Here is a 22639-nt window from a genome sequence, read left to right as displayed (position 1 = left end):
GAAAAGTGATTTAAGATAAATATTTATGTGTAATTTAATAAAATGAAAAGTAAATTAACACTGATACATATTTGATTACAGTTCATAGTCAAATTTTAACACCACTGTTCCCTCAATAAATGTATCATCGTCATCACCATCATCATCATATTGTTACCTAAACTTGCCAGTTATAAAATCAGTTACGACTTTTGGAATGTCTTTTTCATTTTGTTTTTTCTCTCTGCTGCTCACCACTATCATTGGTTTATAAGAGAGCAGACTGTCAGACGGCCACCCCAAATCTCTTGGAGAACACAAACTTATATCCTATACACTGAAAGGCTAAGTTGAGATTATTTATATGTTAATAGTTTTTTATGCATATGTATTTGACATCCTGGTAGAGATTGGCTCCAAGTAGCAGTAACTGATTTCAGTCAAGTGTATAAATGTCCAGGATGGCCATATTTGCTTTAAGAAGACCTACATTTGGGGCCCCTGGGTGGCTCAGTGGGTTAAAGTCTCTGCCTTCGGCTCAGGTCATGATCCCAGAGTTCTGGGATCGAGCCCCACATCGGGCTCTCTGCTCAGCGGGGAGCCTGCTTCCTGCTCTCTCTCTCTCTCTCTCTGCCTGCCTCTCCATCTACTTGTGATTTCTGTCAAATAAATAAATAAAATCTTTAAAAAAAAAAAAAAAAGAAGACCTACATTTTGTTGAGCTTACACAGTGGAGGTTTGGAGGAGGGGAAAGGATGGTCACATGAGAAGGGAAAGGCTTACAAAGGAAAGCCTATAAGGATAAATATGTAAATAGTTAGAAAAGGGATTTTCAAAAAGTCTTAATTTATTCATAGTTATTTTACATTTTACAATCTCTCAGAGGCTGAAAGGAAATATTCCAAATGGTTAATGCTGGTTAATCTGGCTAATATTCTAGGTGACTTTTTGTTTTAATTGAAGTACAGTTGATACATGATGTTACATTTTAGTTTCAGGTGTATAGCATAGTGATTCAAGAAGTCTGCACATTTATGCTATACTCACCACAAGCGTAGCTGCCACCTGTCACCATACAACACGATTCCCATAACCCTGACTACATTCCCTATGCTGTACCTTTAATGCCCTTGATTAACTCATTCCATCACTAGTAGACTGTACCTCCCACTCCCTTCCACCCATTTTTGCCATTAGACGATATATATATATTTTTTAACACTCTACTTTTATACATTTCCTGCATTTTCTGTGCTCAGGATGCATGAGTGTTAATTTAAAAATATTTGGATAGGCACTTTTTGAAAGAGATTAAATTCATTTCCATACTGAAGCACGGGTATGTATCTAAGAAGTGATTCCCATACTTGGTATATAAATAATGAAATTATTTTTATTTTATTCAATCTGTTTTAAACTCTGTAATTCATGCTCTCTAATTCATTATCCATTTTTTAAAAGATTTTATTTATTTATTTGACAGAGAGAGAGAGATCACAAGTAGGTAGAGAGGCAGGCAGAGAGAGAGGGGGAAGCAGGCTCCCTGCTGAGCAGAGAGCCCAATTTGAGGCTGATCCCAGGACCCTGGGATCATGACCTGAGCTGAAGGCAGAGGCTTTAACCCACTGAACCACCCAGGTGCCCCTCAATATCCATTTTAGGAGTAGTAGTAAATACCTAAAATTTCCTCCTTTTAAAAAAAAAAAAACAATTGTTCATCCTGCTTTGTTAGAATAGTTAAATGTCCTATGGAATTTCCTTGTTCTTAAGTTCAAAGTTTTCAAATTAACCCAGAGGGAAATGTATTGAGTCCAAGTGAGTTGATTACAACATTCACTATTTTAAGACTACTTTCCCCTATAACAATTTAGTGGTAATGTCCCTAAATGGTCATACTAATTAAGAATACAGTGATTCATCTGAGACTCTAGGGTCCCATACCCAATATAAATAAATCATAGCTTTGGGGCAGAAGTGAAATTCATTAAAAAAAATCATAATCTCACTCATCTTCAAAAGATCATTATCATGATAATCAGGGCCCCACCTCATCTCAAGTGACAATTTCATAAACTTCTGAAGGAATTTATTATTTGTGATTATTTGGGAAGCCCAATCTGACATATTTTGGTTCCACGTGCAAAGAAGCACACCGAGAGAGAAGCTGAAGCTACGTGACACATTGTGTGTTTAACCAAGAGTTTTTGAATAATTTTAAAAGCACCAAAAGCATCAAGCTCCCTGCTTAGCAGGGAGCCTGCTTCCCTTCCTCTCTCTCTCTGCCTGCCTCTCTGCCTACTTGTGATCTCTATCAAATAAATAAATAAAATATTTATTTAAAAAAAAAAGCCACCAAAAGCTATCTGGTCATCTATGTCAGAAACTGGAAGAAATCATAGACTCCTTCCTCAGTGCCCATAACCATTGGTCAGGCCCTTTATTTTGCTTCCTATCCTTCGAAACTGTTTTCTGCTCTTCACCATTATTACATTTCAAAAATCAAGGCCTTTATTATACATCATGGGATTATTGGAACGGCCTATTAACCAATCTCCCTATCTCTAGACTTATCTCCATCTAAGTAACCCTCCATAGGTTTGGTGCAGTAACTTTCTAAAAAACAAAGATGATCAAATAACATTTTCTCAGTGGTTCCAAATGACTTCTCACAATATGTCATATAAGGCCATTATATCTGTCCCTCACCTGTGTCAACCTCACCAGTACCACCAAATAACTTGAAGTCTCCAGATGCTTCATGCCCTTCAAAGTCTTTTTTTTTTTTTTTTTTTTAATTTGGGAGAGAGAGCCCAAGTAGGGTGGAAAGGCCAAAGGAGAGGGTGAAGCAGGCTCCCGCTCAATCCTGTGGGGCTCCATCCCAGGACCCTGGGATCATGACCTGAGCTGAAGGCAGAGGCTTAACCCACTGAGCCACCCAGACACCCCACTTCAAAGTCTTTTATAAAATTCTGTTTGTCTTGACATAAATGTTTCCCTCCAGCACTAGTACCACTAATCTGCCTAAATACATATTCCTTATCCTTCAAGAGTCATTACCTCCTCTCTCCTCTACCTCTCCTCTCAGTCCCACAATAGTCCTTGAATTTTCTCATCATCTCTCTGTGAATTCCATGAAGGCGGTGTTGCTTCTAATCTGTTGCAGTATCGCTAGTTCTGAACATCAGTTAGCTACATTTAATGAACACATATTTAATCATCCAGTCCAGAAATATTTATTTATTTATTTATTTTTAATTATTTATTTTTTAAGATTTTATGTATTTGACCGAGAGAAACACAGCAAGAGAGGGAACACAAGCAGAGGGGATGGGAGAGGAGGAAGCAGGTTTCCCACCGAGCAGGGAGCCTGAAGCAGGGCTCGATCCCAGGACCTTGGGATCATGACCTGAGCCAAAGGCAAACGCTTAATGACTGAGCCACCCAGGTGCCCAAAAAATATTTATTTAGAACCTAAATGTGACAGGTACTCCCCCGGGGACTGGGGGGCTCAGCGAGGAACACAAGAAACAGTGTGTGCTCAGTGAGCCTACTAGGTTCTAGTAAGTAGCTAGAGAGAGGACTTAAATAAATAAATTAGAAAATGTCAAGTGGTGACTAATGCTACACAGAGAACTGAATCAGAGTGAACTGACTGAAAATGGCTGAGGAAACTTCAGATTGAGTGGTTAGAGAAAACACCTCTGAGAAAATAACATTTATGTTGAAATTTAACAAGTCAGTGATGGAAAGATCAGGAGAAAGCAATTGAGGATATCCACAATGAGGCTAAAACCAAAGACCATAGAAGTCAATGAATTTGACACGCTCAGGAGGAAAACATAAGCAATATTACTAAAATATGGTGGTTTGTTAATCACTGAACCTTACTATGTAAGTTAAAAAAAAAAATTAAAACTAACAATGGCGGGGAGCATGGATGGCTCAGTTAGTTTCAGCTCAGGCCATGATCTTGGGATCCAGCCCCAGTCCATGCTTGGTACAGAATTTGCTGGAGATTCTCTCCCTCTTGTTCTGCCCCTACCACCCCTCACACACGTGCTCTCTCCCTCTTAAATAAATAAATAAAATCTTTAAAAAAAAAACCAAAACTAACTATAGCTATAATAATTTGTTAATAATAGATATACAGGTGACCTTTGGACAACACGAGTTTGATCTACACAAGTCCATTTACACATGGTTTTCCATAAATACAGTACTGTAAATGTATTTTCTCTTGCTGTATTCTTTCTTAATAACATTTTCTTTCATCTAGTTTACGTTATTGTACAAATACAGTGTATAATACATAAGTAAAATGTGTGTTAATTAATTCTTTCTGTTATTGGTAAAGCTTCTGGTCAACAGGAAGCTAAGAGTACTAAGTTTTGAGAGAGTCAAAAGTTTTACATGAGTTTTCAACTGTGGAGGTCAATGCCCTAACTCATATGTTGTTCAAGGATCAACTGTACCTTGTGACATCAAAACCATAAAATGTGGGGAGGGGGGAGATAAAAGGATAGAGTTTTTATACGTGATCAAAATTATTATTATCAGCATAAAATAGACTGATCAAACTATAAGATATTTTATGGTGCTTCATGGTAACCACAAAACAAAAACCAACAGCAGATATCCTAGAGACAAAGAGAAGGGAATCAAGGCACACTGCTGTGGAAAATCATCAATTCACAAAGTAGGACAAGCAAGGGAGGGAGAAAGACATAGGGAACTACAAAAAAAAAAGATGAAAATAAATTTGGAAAATACCATGACAGTTTCTTATATACTTAAACATATATTTACCATAAAGACATACTTCTAGGAATGTATCCAAGAGAAATGAAAACAAATATTCACACAAAAACATGAACCCAGCTGATCATAGGAACTTTATTCATAATGGCCAAATACTAAAAACAACAAAAGTGTTTATCGTCTGGTGAATAAAAAAATGTGATCTGTACAAGCTACATGATAAAGAATCCTCCATAATACAAAGGAAGAGAGTTCCGACACATGAAACATGTGGATTAATTTCAAAGTATCTGATTAAGTGAAAGAAAACAAACAAACACAAAGGACTACATGAAGTAAGACTGCATTTATATAAAATGCAAGAAAATGCACATTGCCCTGACAGGAAACACATCAGTGGTTATCAGGGGCTGAGGTAGGGGAGAGGAGAGCATTTCCTGCAAGGGAGCACAACAGTTTCTAAAAAAACGGAAATACTGTAAACCATCATAGCAGTGCTGGCGGCTACGCAAAGGGACACAGGTGTCAAAACTCAAGCAGCTCTACACTTAAATTGTCCAGTATGGGTGGCTCAGTGGGTTAAGCCTCTGCCTTCGGCTCAGGTCATAATCCCAGGGTCCTGGGATCAAGCCCCGCATCCGGCTCTCTGCTCAGCAGGGAGCCTGCTTCCTTCTCTCTCTCTGCCTGCATCTCTGCCTACTCATGATCTCTGTCTGTCAAATAAATAAATAAAATCTTTAAAAAAAAAAATTGTCCACTATGTGTACCTTGTATATCAATACAATAGATTTAAAATACGGACACAGGGGCACCTGGGTGGCTCAATGGGTTAAAGCCTCTGCCTTCAGCTCAAGTTGTGATCCCAGGGTCATGGGATCCAGCCCCGCATCAGGCTTTCTGCTCAGTGGGGAGCCTGCTTCCTCCTCTCTCTGCCTGCCTCTGTCTACTTGTGATATCTGTCTGTCAAATAAATAAATAAAATCTTTTTAAAATATAAAATAAAATATGGACACAGGCATACCAATCTACGTAAAGGATCTCTCTTTGGAAAGCAGCTTAAAGCCTATTTCAATACATGACGATCATTTCAGAAAAAAACACGTTTTAAATTCTCCAAGTTTCTACTTCCCTGATGCTTTAAAGCAGTTCTCTAAGTTTCTCTTTAAATAATAAACAACCAAGAGTGTGTCCCAGGAGACCCTAACTTTCTAACTGTGAGTAGTTACTGCCACTCTGATGTTCTGAATGCAGTAATAATCATTAACCTTTTTTTACGCCATAGTCCCAGGTGCCACTGTAAGCCAAATCTCTGAAGGTGAGCGCCAGATCTCATTAAACACCGCAGTTCACCCCGATGGAGCACTTTCGTAGAGGCAGAGTCAGGCGATTCCTGCAGAAAGTAAGTGAAGGTGGTGCTATGTGAAATCAAGTCACGGGACACCTGATGGATGAGCAGGGGTGACCTAAGCAAGGGTGACAGTTTAGAGAGATGCTTCAGTGCATGCAAACATGAATTCTTCTGACAGTCCAGATGGATCCACAGAAGAACTTGAAATTCACTCAGTACACAAAAATTAAATTCTTGAAGCGAAGAAAGGAAAAAAAAAAACCCAGCTGAAATTTGGGCAGAATTCAGCCACTTTTGCCAGAATAGAAGTCAGGGGACCTGCTGATCTGGCTGCGGTAACTCCTCCATTCACCACCAAACCTCGCTGCTCCGCCCTTCCTGACCACCACCTGCAACAGGGTACATGGGACTTGGAACTCAGAGCAATGTGCTGAGGTTCACAGGAAACGTGAACAGATACTGTAATGCTTGGACTTCTCCCTGGTGTAAGTCCAGACTTCACTTTTGCTGTGGGCATCCGAAAAGGAACTAAGAGAAAGCCACAGACGTTATGGAAAAGGACAGTTTTTCATTCAGAGGAAGAAGGATGGACTCTGTAAGCAAACACTGAATAACCACTTGGTGTGGTTTGGAAAGGGGATTAGTTACCACCCGGGGAAAAGTCTCAGACTAGGACTGAGATTTACACAGAATTCAACATTGAAGCAATCACAGAATTGACAGAAAAATGGAGGGAATGCAATATGGAAAAAAGCCCACAAAGCTTGAGTTTCCTAACATACCCGAATAGAGAAAACACAATGTGCTACAAAGAGTAGGAGGTAAGTATACTTTATTATGCAATTATCCATATTTATATGGTAAGCAGTCTGAGTCTCACTAAATTTGTTTACATGTATATTTTATGAATTAAGTATAACTACTGCTCTCCCCAAAACTATAGTGAAGGCAGCTGTCAAGTATGATAGCTTTACTCTAAGTATGTAAATGAAAGTCTTTAATGTACTCAGCTTGCAATTAAGCTTTGTCCCATTTTACTGACAGCAGCAAAGATCCCAAGATATCTCTAATCCCCACCCCCCACTGCCACATCTCAGTCCTTTTCTGTTCCTCCTGCCCCATCCTGATGTTCTTAACAAACATGTACTGAACACCAGGTCCACATACATCACTGTAGACATAGGCTCTAGCGGAGGACCTCAGTCTGTCCCTGTTGTCATCCTCATTTTAGAAAACAAGTAAGACATGATGCTTAGGAGTGTCATGAAAGATCCAAACCTACAGTGGCCAAACAGGTGCTCTTCCATCAGTCCCCATTTCTGACTAAATCTGGAATCTTTTTTTTTTTTTAAGATTTTATTTATTTATTTGACAGAGAGAGATCACAAGCAGGCAGAGAGGCAGGCAGAGAGGAGGAAGCATGCTCCCTGCTGAGCAGAGAGCCCGATGCGGGACTCGATCCAAGGAATCTGAGATCATGATCTGAGCCGAAGGCAGCAGCTTAACCCACTGAGCCACCCAGGCGCCCTAAATCTGGAATCTTGAAATGTGCCAGTGTGCAAGTGAATGCCACTTTTTAAGGACCCACAAATGGTAATGAAGAACAATCTGGCCCCCAAATGAAAGCCTTAACTTGACAAGGTTATAATTAAATTCTTAGATGCAGATTGTCATAATCCAGAACCTTTCCCCCAAGACAGGATGGGCTAAGCAGGGCACGGAGGTCATCTAGAGAAGACAGACACAAAGCCAGCTTGTTCTCCACTATCACGAAGTTAAGTGACTCCCTGAGGAGAGCAAGGCTACATCTTTCCCTCTTCTCAGCATTTATTTGACCCAAATACAGCAGAACAGAAAGCTCTCGATGCCTTTTTTCCTATATGACCTCATGGCAACCACGGCCAACAGCAACCCCATTTGTGTCCACCATCCTAGAATCTTGTTTAAAAATGGCACGGAGCTCTTGCAGATCCCAACCTGTCTAACTTACAACACCGGGGGTGGGGGTGGGAATCAAGCTCCTCTCAACATCATCAAAGAAGAAATACCCAGGAAGGAAAATGGAGAACTTCGGGGAGATTGGGAAACGATTGGCGAGATAAATGGAAGGAAGAGTGGGACGGATGATTGGCAGCTGCGGGAAACTCCACCTCCGTCTGCCTTGACACCTGCTCCTCTCCAGTGGGGGCAGTGAGGAAGGGGGGAAGGGGGAAATGAAAGGGATTTCAAAGCATTCCCACTTGTCCACAGACCATGCTCGCTTCTGTGTCTGTATTAGATCTCAGCAACATTAACACGCGTCCACCCAGATATGGTTGATATGGTTATGCCTTTCTGTGCCGTAGTAATCAGTCAGGAAGTGTAGGACCTGGGTGCAGGAGCAGTGGGGGGAGGGTGAATGTCACAATACTTATGGTGCAAGGCAACCGACAGTACAAGACCCCATTTCAATAGATCAGCCCCTTTGAGGGCCTTTGATAACTTAAAAGCAATCGATGTTTGGAATAAATGGATGGGAAATACAAATAATGAGCAACTACAAGGGCCGGAAAAGTCTCAGCAAAATTTTCAAATGGAAATTCATTCAGGAAAAGAAAGGGGGGAGTCTTTAAGGCAAAAAAAGGCTGCTAGCAGTTACTTTTCCCAGACAGAGTGCCTGGGGATAATGATTTCCTTTTAGGAGGAACTCAGTGGCTTCAAACCTAGAGGGATCGTAGCTCAGGTTCTTGAATTGGTCATTTGCACATAAAACCAAAGAATTAGCCACAAAGTAAAACACCCAAGGACACAGCTTCAACGGAGTTACACAGGCAAGCACTAGAGGTTCACCAAAGTTAACAGACTCATGTTCCAGTTGCTGAAAAGAATATAAGGTATACGAGACCTATAGGAGAGGACCTGTAAAACATGCGCAGGTGGGGAATGGGAGGTGAAATTTCTGTTATTCTTTTAGAAGCTGCCATATACATGACATTGCAAAGAACGATGATTATTTTCCCAAAAGACATTTTCAAATGCATGAAGTAGGTTATGCAAATTACGAAGCATGCATCGTGTACCTACTTGCACTGTCACTGTGTAGACCTCAGAAACTCCAGTTTCTGCTCTCCTATGTGGCAATACATGAAGGGTTGAAATAATGTGGAGAAAAGGAACTCAACTTTTATTAATATTCCTTTTGTCCTTTTGCAACTTGACTGTCTGGATTCTCAGTTAAGTATTCTCTCTTCTCAGGCACAGAACTGACCTGGGAAAACAGGAGACCAGGAAGAATGAAAGGGAGAGGGGAAGGAGCACTGGGTCAGAGAGAAAAACCATCATGAAGACCAGAGTTTAATGGGACCACAGAGGTAATTTCATTCAACCAAAAATTTTAAATATGAGAATCCTGCGGTGAGAAAAGTCGTGTCATTTACCCAGGGTCCTACCTGTTTTACAGTGAGTGAAATGACTCTTGACTCTTCATCTAAAGCTTTTACTACTTCATCTTTAGCACTGACATTCAGGGTTGAAAACTTATTTTTGCTAATTTTCTTCTCTGTAATTTTCTTTTTTTCACAGACGTGCTGCCCGCTGATATTGCGTGCGATGGATATGCAGAATCAGACCACAGTCACTGAATTTATCCTGACTGCCTTCCCTATGATCCCAAAGCTTCAGATCTCCCTCTTTGTGGTCCTCCTGTTTACTTACATGCTAACTCTAACGGGAAATACTGTCATCATTTCCTTAATCTGGGCTGATAATCGCCTCCAAACCCCAATGTACTTCTTCCTCAGTAATTTGTCTTTTTTGGACATTTCATACACTACCTCAGTTACCCCAAAGCTGTTAGCCTGTCTCCTAGAGGACAAGAAGACCATATCTTTCGCGGGATGCATCACCCAAATATATTTCTTTTTTTTCTTGGGGACAGTGGAGTTTATCCTCCTGGTGGTGATGTCCTTTGACCGCTATGTGGCCATCTGTAACCCCCTGCGATATACTATCATCATGAACAGCAGGGTCTGCCTCTGGCTGGTTCTAGGCTGCTGGGTAGGAGCCTTCTTTTCAGTACTGTGTCCAATAATTGTCGTGTCTGGATTGCCTTACTGTTATAGAGAAATTAGTCATTTCTTCTGTGACATTGCCCCCCTACTACAGGCAGCCTGTATAGACACTCATTTCATTGAGATGATGAGTTTCCTCTTATCCTCCTTTGTCCTTCTGACCTCGCTGATGATCACCATTGTGTCCTACACCTACATCATCTCTACCATCCTGCGCATCCCCTCAGCCCAAGGCCGTCGGAAGGCCTTTTCCACCTGTGCTTCTCACATCACAGTTGTGTCCATTGCCTATGGGAGCAACATCTTCATGTATGTGAGACCCAGCCAGAGCCACTCACTAGAATTTGACAAGGTGACGGCTGTCATGACCATAATGGTGACGCCTCTACTGAACCCCTTCATTTATAGCCTGAGGAATGAAAAAGTAAAAGAAGTTTTGAGAGACGCAATCCACAAAATTATGTCCTTATGGCACAAGAAAACTTGAACCTTATTGCACAGGACAGCTTGAAAGTTTGTTTGCTAATAATGACTATATTTGGCACTTGGACTCCATGTGGAGGAAAGCATGCTTGAAGACAATAAAGTCAAAGATTTGTGGGTACACATGAAGAGGCTTCTTGCCACATCAGAAACCAGGTATTACAGTCAACGTCCAGAGCAGGCAATTCAAGCACAGAGAAAATAATACATTTTAAACCCTATTATTGTACTGTCTCACACACAGATTTCATGAATTAATGAAAAATACAAAACTGAAGTCAGAAAACCTGATTTGTAAGCCTGGGTGTATTGCTTTTTTATCACTTACACTATCTGAACTCTCATTTTTCTCATTGGTACAGTAGGAAATACTTCACAGTTTTCCCCCCTCTCTTTTTCTTTTATGGTCTTACTCTAGATGATCTAAGAAAGGCAACCACAGATAATTGTAAGTTAATGCTTTCTCTAGGTATTAGGATGATGCAAGATAGTTGGCTTCATCCCTGATAGCTAAATACCCTAGAAAATAATAGTAATAATAGTAATAACAACAAAAACAAGGAAGAGCAGTAACCTACCCCAGCATTTGTATAGTGTGCTTAAATTTGAGCTTTTATGTTGATATACATGGAGTTTGTAAGAATATAGATTTTAAATCACCTGAGTTCAAAATCCTAATTCCTGGAAGGAGGATCTGATTGGTGCAACTGACAAGAGATGTCCTCTCCTGTTCATTTCTTTGTAAGAGGAAAGATTGGCAAGGAGTTAAGTTGCCCTCAGTCCTTACCACCATGGAACCCGTGCTATGGGGATGGGTACTCTGAACAACATGGTAAAAACAGGAACAAGACCATAGGCATTCCTAAGAGCAAAAGAATTATGGCTAGTGTGGTCATTAATCTTCTAGCTACATGGACGATGACTGAGACCCTAAACTGGCATGGAATCTCTCATGGACAAGCAGATAGAGAAAGTGCTACCTTAGGAACGGTCTCAGAATACTATGGAAGAACCCAGTGTGTCATAAGGTATTGTAACGAACAAATGTTTCCAGATTGGAAGAACATAGAACAATGTCACCAGGGCTGAAGCAGTCATATAAGGATCTGGTCTGTACTCATTATCAGACACTCCAAAAGATAAGATTTGGAAAGTTACCGTATCAGTTTCCTATTGCTGCCATAACAAATTTGGCAGCTGAAAACGACTCAGTTTTATCATCTGACCTTTCTGGAGGTCACATGTCCAAAATCTGTTTCTACTCATCTGGAGTTGTTGACAGAATTCCCTTCCTTGAAGATGTGGGCCCAAGGTCCTGCTTCCTTGCTGCTATCGGCCAAGGGCCATTTCCAGTTTCTAGAAGGTACTTCAGCTCTTGGCTCATCGACCCCTTCCTTCATCTTCAAAGCCAACAATAGTGGGGCGAGTATCTCACAAGTTCAAACCTCTCTTCTTTCCCTCTCTTTCCAACTTGGCTTGACAATGTTCTCCACTTCTAAGGACTCTCTTAATTGGATTAGGCCCACCCCAATATCCAGGATATTATCATGGACTCAAGGTCTTTTTCCTGAATACATTTGCAAAGTCCCCTCTGCCAAGTCAAGTAACATATTCACAGATTCTGGGGGATTAGGACATGAATATCTTCAGGTGCCATTACTCTGCTTGTCAGCATTGGTTTGCTAGAGGTAATGACCCAGGAAAGCAAAAATAAAGAACAGAACACAATAGGATTATTTTGAGCCAATACTCATTCCGAAACTCCAAGTTTCATCGCTTAAAGCAGAAGAGTTTACAAATCCCAGAATGTGAAAGACTAGTGAAAAGCAGCAACATAGGAAAGACATGTATGGACTAGCTACATGTGTTTTTATTGAAGTCATCGTGAGGTAATGACGAACATAGCTATCCCTTTGTGCTGTTTCACTGTTTTCATGAGTGCCCATCTCACTCGGAAGCTCTGGTCTGGTATCACGAACACAGAAAAGAACATCCTGAGCAAGTAAGAGAATTCAAACACAATTTTGGTACCCAAAATTATACCTGGCCCCAGGTGGGGCCGGGCTTGAAACTGAAAATAAAAAAGACTTGATGAGGGGCACCTGGGTGGCTCAGTGGGTTAAGCCTCTGCCTTCGGCTCAGGTCATGATCTCAGGGTCCTGGGATTGAGCCCCGCATTGGGCTCTCTGCTCAGCAGGGAGCCTGCTTACCCCCTCTCTCTCTGCCTGCCTCTCTGCCTACTTGTGACCTCTGTCAAATACATAAATAAAATCTTTAAAAAAAAAAAAAAAGACTTGATGAACTCTGAAAAATAACATAAATATACTGTTTTGCCTTGATGTTGATTACTATTCTTATGATCAACATTGTTAGAACACAAGATAATAATATCTATCAGTTTCTACATTGACTCTAGTTAGTTACTTGTCCCAAATTTGGGGGCACCTGGAAAGATGTTTACTTTTCCCATACTCAACTAAGACTAGGTATTTAAACTACTCCTCTTCAGTATGGGGATAGAAGGGGGAACAGCTCAAAATAACCTGCAGAAATGTCAAACAACATCCACTTGCTAGATAAACTATATCCCTCCAGCTGTGGACACAGGGAACCCAACCAGAGAACCCCTGTTGTATGTAATGAATTCTGTGTTCCTTCCCCTTGCCAGCTAATTCCTACATAGTCCTTCCTCCTGACTCAGTCGTAAAAAAGGCTTCGGTGACAATAACTGTGAACATACACCTCAATTACATCACAAGATTCTCAAAGGCTGCAGTGAAACACGTAAATTATTTATTATCGGTGGTCAAGAGTTTAGCTAAGCTACTCCGGGGTATTGCTGCCTTGGCCCCCATTTGGCCCAGTAGCCTGCTGTGATGTTAAACTGCTATTAGTCCCCTCATGCAAGCACATGCAGCCTGCAGAGTCACAAACACATGTGACTTTCTGACATGACCACCCCAACAGCCCTTGTGCTCACCCATCTTCCCCGCCTCCCAGCCCCTTCCCTTTATGGGCCCTGTTAATAAGGCCCCAGTGTCACTGACCAAAACTCTCTCTTTTGGTTGCAGTTGACTAATCTGGCGTTGGTCTGGGAACCCTCAAACTCTTTACCCATAGACTTTAATGAAAGGATGTGCCCCAGGGCCTGTTCTCCATACTGTCCCTCCAAGGGTGACCCCTCACCCCAGACATGGCATGGACCTCCTCCAGGACCCATGAGTAATAAACTCTATGGTAATTCCTTTTGCAGTCGGCTGAACTGCAGCTCACCATCTGGTCTCCTCTGCTCCAATTAGGAAATGTTAACTTGGAGGCACCTGGGTGGCTCAGTTGTTAGGCGTCTGCCTTTGGCTTAGATCCCAGGATCTCAGGGTCCTGGGACTGAGCCACTTGTCAGGCTTCCTGCTTAGCGGGAAGCGTGATTCTCCCTCTCCCACTCCCCCTGCTTGTGTTCCCTCTCTCTCTGCCTCTCTTTGTCAAATAAATAAATAAAAAGAGTCTTAGAAAAAAAGAAACGTTAACTTGATAAATTAATAACAAGGTGGTACCACCATATATGGCAATTTCCTTCATTCTTGAAATGTACTAAAAGGTGATTATGTCTGTGTGTACATATGTATGGTACTATTTCAGAAGTATGTATTTTTTTTAAGATTTTATTTATTTGCTTGACAGACAGAGATCACAAGTAGGCAGAGAGGCAGGCAGAGAGAAAAGGGGAAGCAGGCTCCCCTCTGAGCAGAGAGCCCAATATGGGGCTCCATCCCAGGACCCTGAGATCATGACCTGAGCCAAAGTCAGAGGCTTAACCCACCCAGGTGCCCCTAAAATCTTTTATTTAAAAAAATCATTTATCATCTTGGACTGTAGGCCTGCCCCAAGGTTATTGTTTACAGCTAACTAGGGATTCATTCATTAATGTGCTTTCCTACTTTCAGTATTTGGAGAAAGTAAGCCCCCTTTTTAAAAAGATGATAATGTAGGGGCACCTGGATGGCTCAGTGGGTTAAGCCTCTGTCTTCGGCTTAGGTCATGATCTCAGGGTCCTGGGATCAAGTTCCACGTCAGGCTATCTGCTCATCGGGAAGCCTGCTTCTCCCTCTCTCTCTGCCTGCCTCTCTACCTACTTGTGCTCTCTCTCTCTGTCAAATGAATAAATAAAATCTAAAAAAAAAAAAAAAGAGATAATGTTGAAAACGATAATGCATAAGCTCTTTCCAGTTATACAAATTTTAGTGATTAATATATTTTTTGTCCTGGTATTTTAGTTTTAGTAATTAATATATTTTCACTGTTAACCTTTTTGTTTTTGAAGATTTTATTTATTTAAGAGAGAGCTCCCAAGCAAATGAGCAGGGGAGGGGAGGGGAGGGGAGGGGGAGGGGTACAGGATGGAGGGGCAGGAGGAGGCCGTGGAGGAGAAGAGGAAGAGGCAGGCTCCCTGCTGAGCAGGGACACCAGTGCAGGTCTGGATCTCCCGCCCCTGGGATCATCATGACCTGAGCTGAAGGCAGACGTTTAACCAAATGGGCTACCCAGATACCCACCAAAATTTTATTTAATAAAGAGTTTTTAAGGATCTCAGACAAAGTACATACCTCTGAAGTGTTACACACGCACGCACACACACACGAACAACCACTTCTTAGTACATTTCAAAAATGAAGCAAATTGCTGTTTGTGGTGGTACCACCTTGTTATTAATTTGTCAAGTTACCATTTCCTAACTGGAGCAAAGGGGACCAGATGGTGAGCTGCAATTCAACAGACCGCAAAAGAATTACCATAGAGTTTATTACTCATGGGTCCTGGAGGAGATCCATGGCATGGCTGGGTTGGGGAGGGGCACTCTTGGAGGGAGAAGCAGGCCCTGGGGCACATCCTTTCATTAAAGTCTATGGGTGGAGGGCTTGAAGGTTCCCAGGCCAAGGCCAGATTAGTCAGCGGCAACCAAAAGAGTTAGTTTTGGTCAGTGACACTGGGGCCTCATTAAAAGGACCCATACTATGAGAAAAGTAAGCGCCTTCCCAGGTGTCTCCAAATTTGGGACAAGTAACTAACTAGAGTCAATGTAGAAACTGATAGATATTATTATCTTGTGTTCTAACAATGTTGATCAAAAGAATAGTAATCAACATCAAGGCAAAACAGTATATTTATGTTATTTTTCAGAGTTCATCAAGTCTTTTTTTTTTTTTTTAAAGATTTTATTTATGTATTTGACAGAGGTCACAAGTAGGCAGAGAGGCAGGCAGAGAGAGAGGGGGTAAGCAGGCTCCCTGCTGAGCAGAGAGCCCAATGCGGGGCTCAATCCCAGGACCCTGAGATCATGACCTGAGCCGAAGGCAGAGGCTTAACCCACTGAGCCACCCAGGCGCCCCTCATCAAGTCTTTTTTATTTTCAGTTTCAAGCCCGGCCCCACCTGGGGCCAGGTATAATTTTGGGTACCAAAATTGTGTTTGAATTCTCTTACTTGCTCAGGATGTTCTTTTCTGTGTTCGTGATACCAGACCAGAGCTTCCGAGTGAGATGGGCACTCATGAAAACAGTGAAACAGCACAAAGGGATAGCTATGTTCGTCATTACCTCACGATGACTTCAATAAAAACACATGTAGCTAGTCCATACATGTCTTTCCTATGTTGCTGCTTTTCACTAGTCTTTCACATTCTGGGATTTGTAAACTCTTCTGCTTTAAGCGATGAAACTTGGAGTTTCGGAATGAGTATTGGCTCAAAATAATCCTATTGTGTTCTGTTCTTTATTTTTGCTTTCCTGGGTCATTACCTCTAGCAAACCAATGCTGACAAGCAGAGTAATGGCACCTGAAGATATTCATGTCCTAATCCCCCAGAATCTGTGAATATGTTACTTGACTTGGCAGAGGGGACTTTGCAAATGTATTCAGGAAAAAGACCTTGAGTCCATGATAATATCCTGGATATTGGGGTGGGCCTAATCCAATTAAGAGAGTCCTTAGAAGTGGAGAACATTGTCAAGCCAAGTTGGAAAGAGAGGGAAAGAAGAGAGGTTTGAACTTGTGAGATACTCGCCCCACTATTGTTGGCTTTGAAGATGAAGGAAGGGGTCGATGAGCCAAGAGCTGAAGTACCTTCTAGAAACTGGAAATGGCCCTTGGCCGATAGCAGCAAGGAAGCAGGACCTTGGGCCCACATCTTCAAGGAAGGGAATTCTGTCAACAACTCCAGATGAGTAGAAACAGATTTTGGACATGTGACCTCCAGAAAGGTCAGATGATAAAACTGAGTCGTTTTCAGCTGCCAAATTTGTTATGGCAGCAATAGGAAACTGATACGGTAACTTTCCAAATCTTATCTTTTGGAGTGTCTGATAATGAGTACAGACCAGATCCTTATATGACTGCTTCAGCCCTGGTGACATTGTTCTATGTTCTTCCAATCTGGAAACATTTGTTCGTTACAATACCTTATGACACACTGGGTTCTTCCATAGTATTCTGAGACCGTTCCTAAGGTAGCACTTTCTCTATCTGCTTGTCCATGAGAGATTCCATGCCAGTTTAGGGTCTCAGTCATCGTCCATGTAGCTAGAAGATTAATGACCACACTAGCCATAATTCTTTTGCTCTTAGGAATGCCTATGGTCTTGTTCCTGTTTTTACCATGTTGTTCAGAGTACCCATCCCCATAGCACGGGTTCCATGGTGGTAAGGACTGAGGGCAACTTAACTCCTTGCCAATCTTTCCTCTTACAAAGAAATGAACAGGAGAGGACATCTCTTGTCAGTTGCACCAATCAGATCCTCCTTCCAGGAATTAGGATTTTGAACTCAGGTGATTTAAAATCTATATTCTTACAAACTCCATGTATATCAACATAAAAGCTCAAATTTAAGCACACTATACAAATGCTGGGGTAGGTTACTGCTCTTCCTTGTTTTTGTTGTTATTACTATTATTACTATTATTTTCTAGGGTATTTAGCTATCAGGGATGAAGTCAACTATCTTGCATCATCCTAATACCTAGAGAAAGCATTAACTTACAATTATCTGTGGTTGCCTTTCTTAGATCATCTAGAGTAAGACCATAAAAGAAAAAGGGGGGGGGGAACTGTGAAGTATTTCCTACTGTACCAATGAGAAAAATGAGAGTTCAGATAGTGTAAGTGTCATGTGATAAAAAAGCAATACACCCAGGCTTACAAATCAGGTTTTCTGACTTCAGTTTTGTATTTTTCATTAATTCATGAAATCTGTGTGTGAGACAGTACAATAATAGGGTTTAAAATGTATTATTTTCTCTGTGCTTGAATTGCCTGCTCTGGACGTTGACTGTAATACCTGGTTTCTGATGTGGCAAGAAGCCTCTTCATGTGTACCCACAAATCTTTGACTTTATTGTCTTCAAGCATGCTTTCCTCCACATGGAGTCCAAGTGCCGAATATAGTCATTATTAGCAAACAAACTTACAAGCCGTTCTGTGCAATAAGGTTCAAGTTTTCTTGTGCCATAAGGACATAATTTTGTGGATTGCGTCTCTCAAAACTTCTTTTACTTTTTCATTCCTCAGGCTATAAATGAAGGGGTTCAGAAGAGGGGTCACCATTGTGGTGAGGACAGCCGTCACCTTGTCAAATTCTAGTGAGTGACTCTGGCTGGGTCTCACATACATGAAGATGTTGCTCCCATAGGCAATGGACACAACTGTGATGTGAGAAGCACAGGTGGAAAAGGCCTTCCGACGGCCTTGGGCTGAGGGGATGCGCAGGATGGTAGAGATGATGTAGGTGTAGGACACAATAGTGAGTACCAGGGAGGTCAGAAGGACAAGGGAGGATAAGAGAAAGTTTATCATCTCAATGAAATGAGTGTCTATGCAGGCCACCTGTAGCAGGGGGGCAATGTCACAGAAGAAATGACTAATTTCTCTGTAACAATAAGGCAGTCTGGACACCACAATAGTTGGGCACAGTACTGAGAGGAAGGCTCCTACCCAGCAGCCCAGAACCAGCTGGAGGCAGACCCTGCTGTTCATGATGATAGTATAGCGCAGGGGGTTACAGATGGCCACATAGCGGTCAAAGGACATCACCGCCAAGAGGATAAACTCCACTGTCCCCAAGAAAAAAAAGAAGTATGTTTGGGTGATGCAGCCCACAAAAGATATGGTCTTCTTGTCCTCTAGGAGACAGGCTAACAGCTTTGGGGTAACTGAGGTAGTGTATGAAATGTCCAAAAAAGACAAATTACTGAGGAAGAAGTACATTGGGGTTTGGAGGCGATTATCAGCCCAGATTAAGGAAATGATGACAGTATTTCCCGTTAGAGTTAGCATGTAAGTAAACAGGAGGACCACAAAGAGGGAGATCTGAAGCTTTGGGATCATAGGGAAGGCAGTCAGGATAAATTCAGTGACTGTGGTCTGATTCTGCATATCCATCGCACGCAATATCAGCGGGCAGCACGTCTGTGAAAAAAAGAAAATTACAGAGAAGAAAATTAGCAAAAATAAGTTTTCAACCCTGAATGTCAGTGCTAAAGATGAAGTAGTAAAAGCTTTAGATGAAGAGTCAAGAGTCATTTCACTCACTGTAAAACAGGTAGGACCCTGGGTAAATGACACGACTTTTCTCACCGCAGGATTCTCATATTTAAAATTTTTGGTTGAATGAAATTACCTCTGTGGTCCCATTAAACTCTGGTCTTCATGATGGTTTTTCTCTCTGACCCAGTGCTCCTTCCCCTCTCCCTTTCATTCTTCCTGGTCTCCTGTTTTCCCAGGTCAGTTCTGTGCCTGAGAAGAGAGAATACTTAACTGAGAATCCAGACAGTCAAGTTGCAAAAGGACAAAAGGAATATTAATAAAAGTTGAGTTCCTTTTCTCCACATTATTTCAACCCTTCATGTATTGCCACATAGGAGAGCAGAAACTGGAGTTTCTGAGGTCTACACAGTGACAGTGCAAGTAGGTACACGATGCATGCTTCATAATTTGCATAACCTACTTCATGCATTTGAAAATGTCTTTTGGGAAAATAATCATTGTTCTTTGCAATGTCATGTATATGGCAGCTTCTAAAAGAATAACAGAAATTTCACCTCCCATTCCCCACCTGCGCATGTTTTACAGGTCCTCTTCTACAGGTCTCGTATACCTTATGTTCTTTTCAGCAACTGGGACATGAGTCTGTTAATAGTAGTGCAAGAAAGTGGCTGCAGATGGGCGGTGTTTGGAATGCTCCTCTCGGAATAGTGCTCAACTTCGGGGAACCTCTAGTGCATGCCTGTGTAACTCCGTTGACGCTGTGTCCTTGGGTGTTTTACTTTGTGGCTAATTCTTTGGTTTTATGTGCAAATGACCAATTCAAGAACCTGAGCTACGATCCCTCTAGGTTTGAAGCCACCGAGGTCCTCCTGAAAGGAAATCATTTTTCCCAGGCACTCTGTCTGGGAAAAGCCTTTTTTTGCCTTAAGGATTCCCCCCTTTCTTTTCCTGAATGAATTTCCATTTGAAAATTTTGCTGAGACTTTTCCGGCCCTTGTAGTTGCTCATTATTTGTATTTCCCATCCATTTATTCCAAACATCGATTGCTTTTAAGTTATCAAAGGCACTCAAAGGGGCTGATCTATTGAAATGGGGTCTTGTACTGTCGGTTGCCTTGCACCATAAGTATTGTGACATTCACCCTCCCCCCACTGCTCCTGCACCCAGGTCCTACACTTCCTGACTGATTACTACGGCACAGAAAGGCATAACCATATCAACCATATCTGGGTGGACGCGTGTTAATGTTGCTGAGATCTAATACAGACACAGAAGCGAGCATGGTCTGTGGACAAGTGGGAATGCTTTGAAATCCCTTTCATTTCCCCCTTCCCACCTTCCTCACTGCCCCCACTGGAGAGGAGCAGGTGTCAAGGCAGACGGAGGTGGAGTTTCCCGCAGCTGCCAATCATCCGTCCCACTCTTCCTTCCATTTATCTCGCCAATCGTTTCCCAATCTCCCCGAAGTTCTCCATTTTCCTTCCTGGGTAGTTCTTCTTTGATGACGTTGAGAGGAGCTTGATCCCCACCCCCACCCCCGGTGTTGTAAGTTAGACAGGTTGGGATCTGCAAGAGCTCGGTGCCATTTTTAAACAAGATTCTAGGATGGTCGGACACAAATGGGGTTGCTGTTGGCCGTGGTTGCCATGAGGTCATATAGGAAAAAAGGCATCGAGAGCTTTCTGTTCTGCTGTATTTCGGTCAAATAAATGCTGAGAAGAGGGAAAGATGTAGCCTTGCTCTCCTCGGGGAGTCACTTAACTTCATGATAGGGGAGAACAAGCTGGCTTTGTGTCTGTCTTCTCTAGATGACCTCCGTGCCCTGCTGAGCTCCTGTCCTGGGGGAAAGGTTCTGGATTATGACAATCTGCGTCTAAGAATTTAATTATAACCTTGTCAAGTTAAGGCTTTCATTTGGGGGGCAGATTGTTCTTCATTACCATTTGTGGGTCCTTAAAAAGTGGCATCAGGGGAGCCTGGGTAGCTCAGTGGGTTAAGCCTCTGCCTTCCTCTCAGGTCTTGATCTCAGGGTCCTTAGATGGAGTCCCACATCGGGCTCTCTGCTCGGCAGGGAGCCTGCTTCCCCTCTCTCTCTGCCTGCTTGTGACATCTCTCTCTGTCTCTCTGTCAAATAAATAAGTAAATATCTTTTTTTAAAAAGGTAGCATTCACTTGCCCAGTGGCACATTTCAAGATTCCGATTTAGTCAGAAAAATGGGGACTAATGGAAAAGAAACTGGCCATTGTGGTTTTGGATCTTTCATGACACTCCTAAACATTGTGTCTTATGTGTTTTCTAAAATGAGGATGACAACAGGGACAGACTCAGCTAGAGCCTATGTCTACAGTGATGTATGTGGACCTGGTGTTCAGTACATGTTTGTTAAGAACATCAGGATGGGGCAGGAGGAACAGAAAAGGACTGAGATGTGGCAGTGGGGGGTGGGGATTAGAGATATCTTGGGATCTTTGCTGCTGTCAGTAAAATGGGACAAAGCTTAATTGCAAGCTGAGTACATTAAAGACTTTCATTTACATACTTAGAGTAAAGCTATCATACTTGACAGCTGCCTTCACTATAGTTTTGGGGAGAGCAGTAGTTATACTTAATTCATAAAATATACATGTAAACAAATTTAGTGAGACTCAGACTGCTTACCATATAAATATGGATAATTGCATAATAAAGTATACTTACCTCCTACTCTTTGTAGCACATTGTGTTTTCTCTATTCGGGTATGTTAGGAAACTCAAGCTTTGTGGGCTTTTTTCCATATTGCATTCCCTCCATTTTTCTGTCAATTCTGTGATTGCTTCAATGTTGAATTCTGTGTAAATCTCAGTCCTAGTCTGAGACTTTTCCCCGGGTGGTAACTAATCCCCTTTCCAAACCACACCAAGTGGTTATTCAGTGTTTGCTTACAGAGTCCATCCTTCTTCCTCTGAATGAAAAACTGTCCTTTTCCATAACGTCTGTGGCTTTCTCTTAGTTCCTTTTCGGATGCCCACAGCAAAAGTGAAGTCTGGACTTACACCAGGGAGAAGTCCAGCGTTGCAGTATCTGTTCACGTTCCTGTGAACGTCAGCACATCGCTCTGAGTTCCAAGTCCCATGTACCCTGTTGCACATGGTGGTCAGGAAGGGCAGAGCAGGGAGGTTTGGTGGTGAATGGAGGAGTTACCGCAGCCAGATCAGCAGGTCCCCTGACTTCTATTCTGGCAAAAGTGACTGAATTCTGCCCAAATTTCAGCTGGGTTTTTTTTTTTTCCTTTCTTCGCTTCAAGAATTTAATTTTTGTGTACTGAGTGAATTTCAAGTTCTTCTGTGGATCCATCTGGACTGTCAGAAGAATTCATGTTTGCATGCACTGAAGCATCTCTCTAAACTGTCACCCTTGCTTAGGTCACCCCTGCTCATCCATCAGGTGTCCCGTGACTTGATTTCACATAGCACCACCTTCACTTACTTTCTGCAGGAATCGCCTGAC

General features: G+C 42.0%; 2 protein-coding genes across 2 annotated transcripts; one reads left to right on the top strand and one right to left on the bottom strand.

Moving 5' to 3' along the window:
- The first annotated feature begins 6853 nt into the window (after positions 1-6853).
- On the top strand, positions 6854-10621 carry LOC122914004 (olfactory receptor 6M1-like). Its single transcript, XM_044260646.1, has 3 exons — positions 6854-6906; positions 9320-9435; positions 9647-10621. The coding sequence occupies exon 3, from the start codon at positions 9674-9676 to the stop codon at positions 10619-10621; it is 948 nt and encodes a 315-aa protein (XP_044116581.1). The 5' UTR covers positions 6854-6906; positions 9320-9435; positions 9647-9673.
- A 7330-nt stretch (positions 10622-17951) lies between these two features.
- LOC122914003 (olfactory receptor 6M1-like) lies at positions 17952-21902 on the bottom strand. Its single transcript, XM_044260645.1, has 3 exons — positions 21850-21902; positions 19284-19399; positions 17952-19072 (listed from the first exon to the last, which is right to left on the bottom strand). Exon 3 carries the CDS (start codon positions 19043-19045, stop codon positions 18098-18100), a length of 948 nt encoding a protein of 315 aa, XP_044116580.1. The 5' UTR covers positions 19046-19072; positions 19284-19399; positions 21850-21902; the 3' UTR covers positions 17952-18097.
- Between the last annotated feature and the right edge of the window lie 737 nt (positions 21903-22639).

The sequence above is a fragment of the Neovison vison genome, chromosome 7 (assembly GCF_020171115.1).
Source record: "Neovison vison isolate M4711 chromosome 7, ASM_NN_V1, whole genome shotgun sequence".
In the NCBI taxonomy this organism is placed as follows: domain Eukaryota; kingdom Metazoa; phylum Chordata; class Mammalia; order Carnivora; family Mustelidae; genus Neogale; species Neogale vison.
The sequence above is the reverse complement of the archived record's forward strand: the minus strand, read 5'-3'. Positions and strand labels throughout refer to the sequence as shown.

Bases quoted from the DNA above. Each gene is read 5' to 3' on its own strand.
- LOC122914004 (XM_044260646.1), top strand. From the start codon at position 9,674: ATGGATATGCAGAATCAGACCACAGTCACTGAATTTATCCTGACTGCC.
- LOC122914003 (XM_044260645.1), bottom strand. From the start codon at position 19,045: ATGGATATGCAGAATCAGACCACAGTCACTGAATTTATCCTGACTGCC.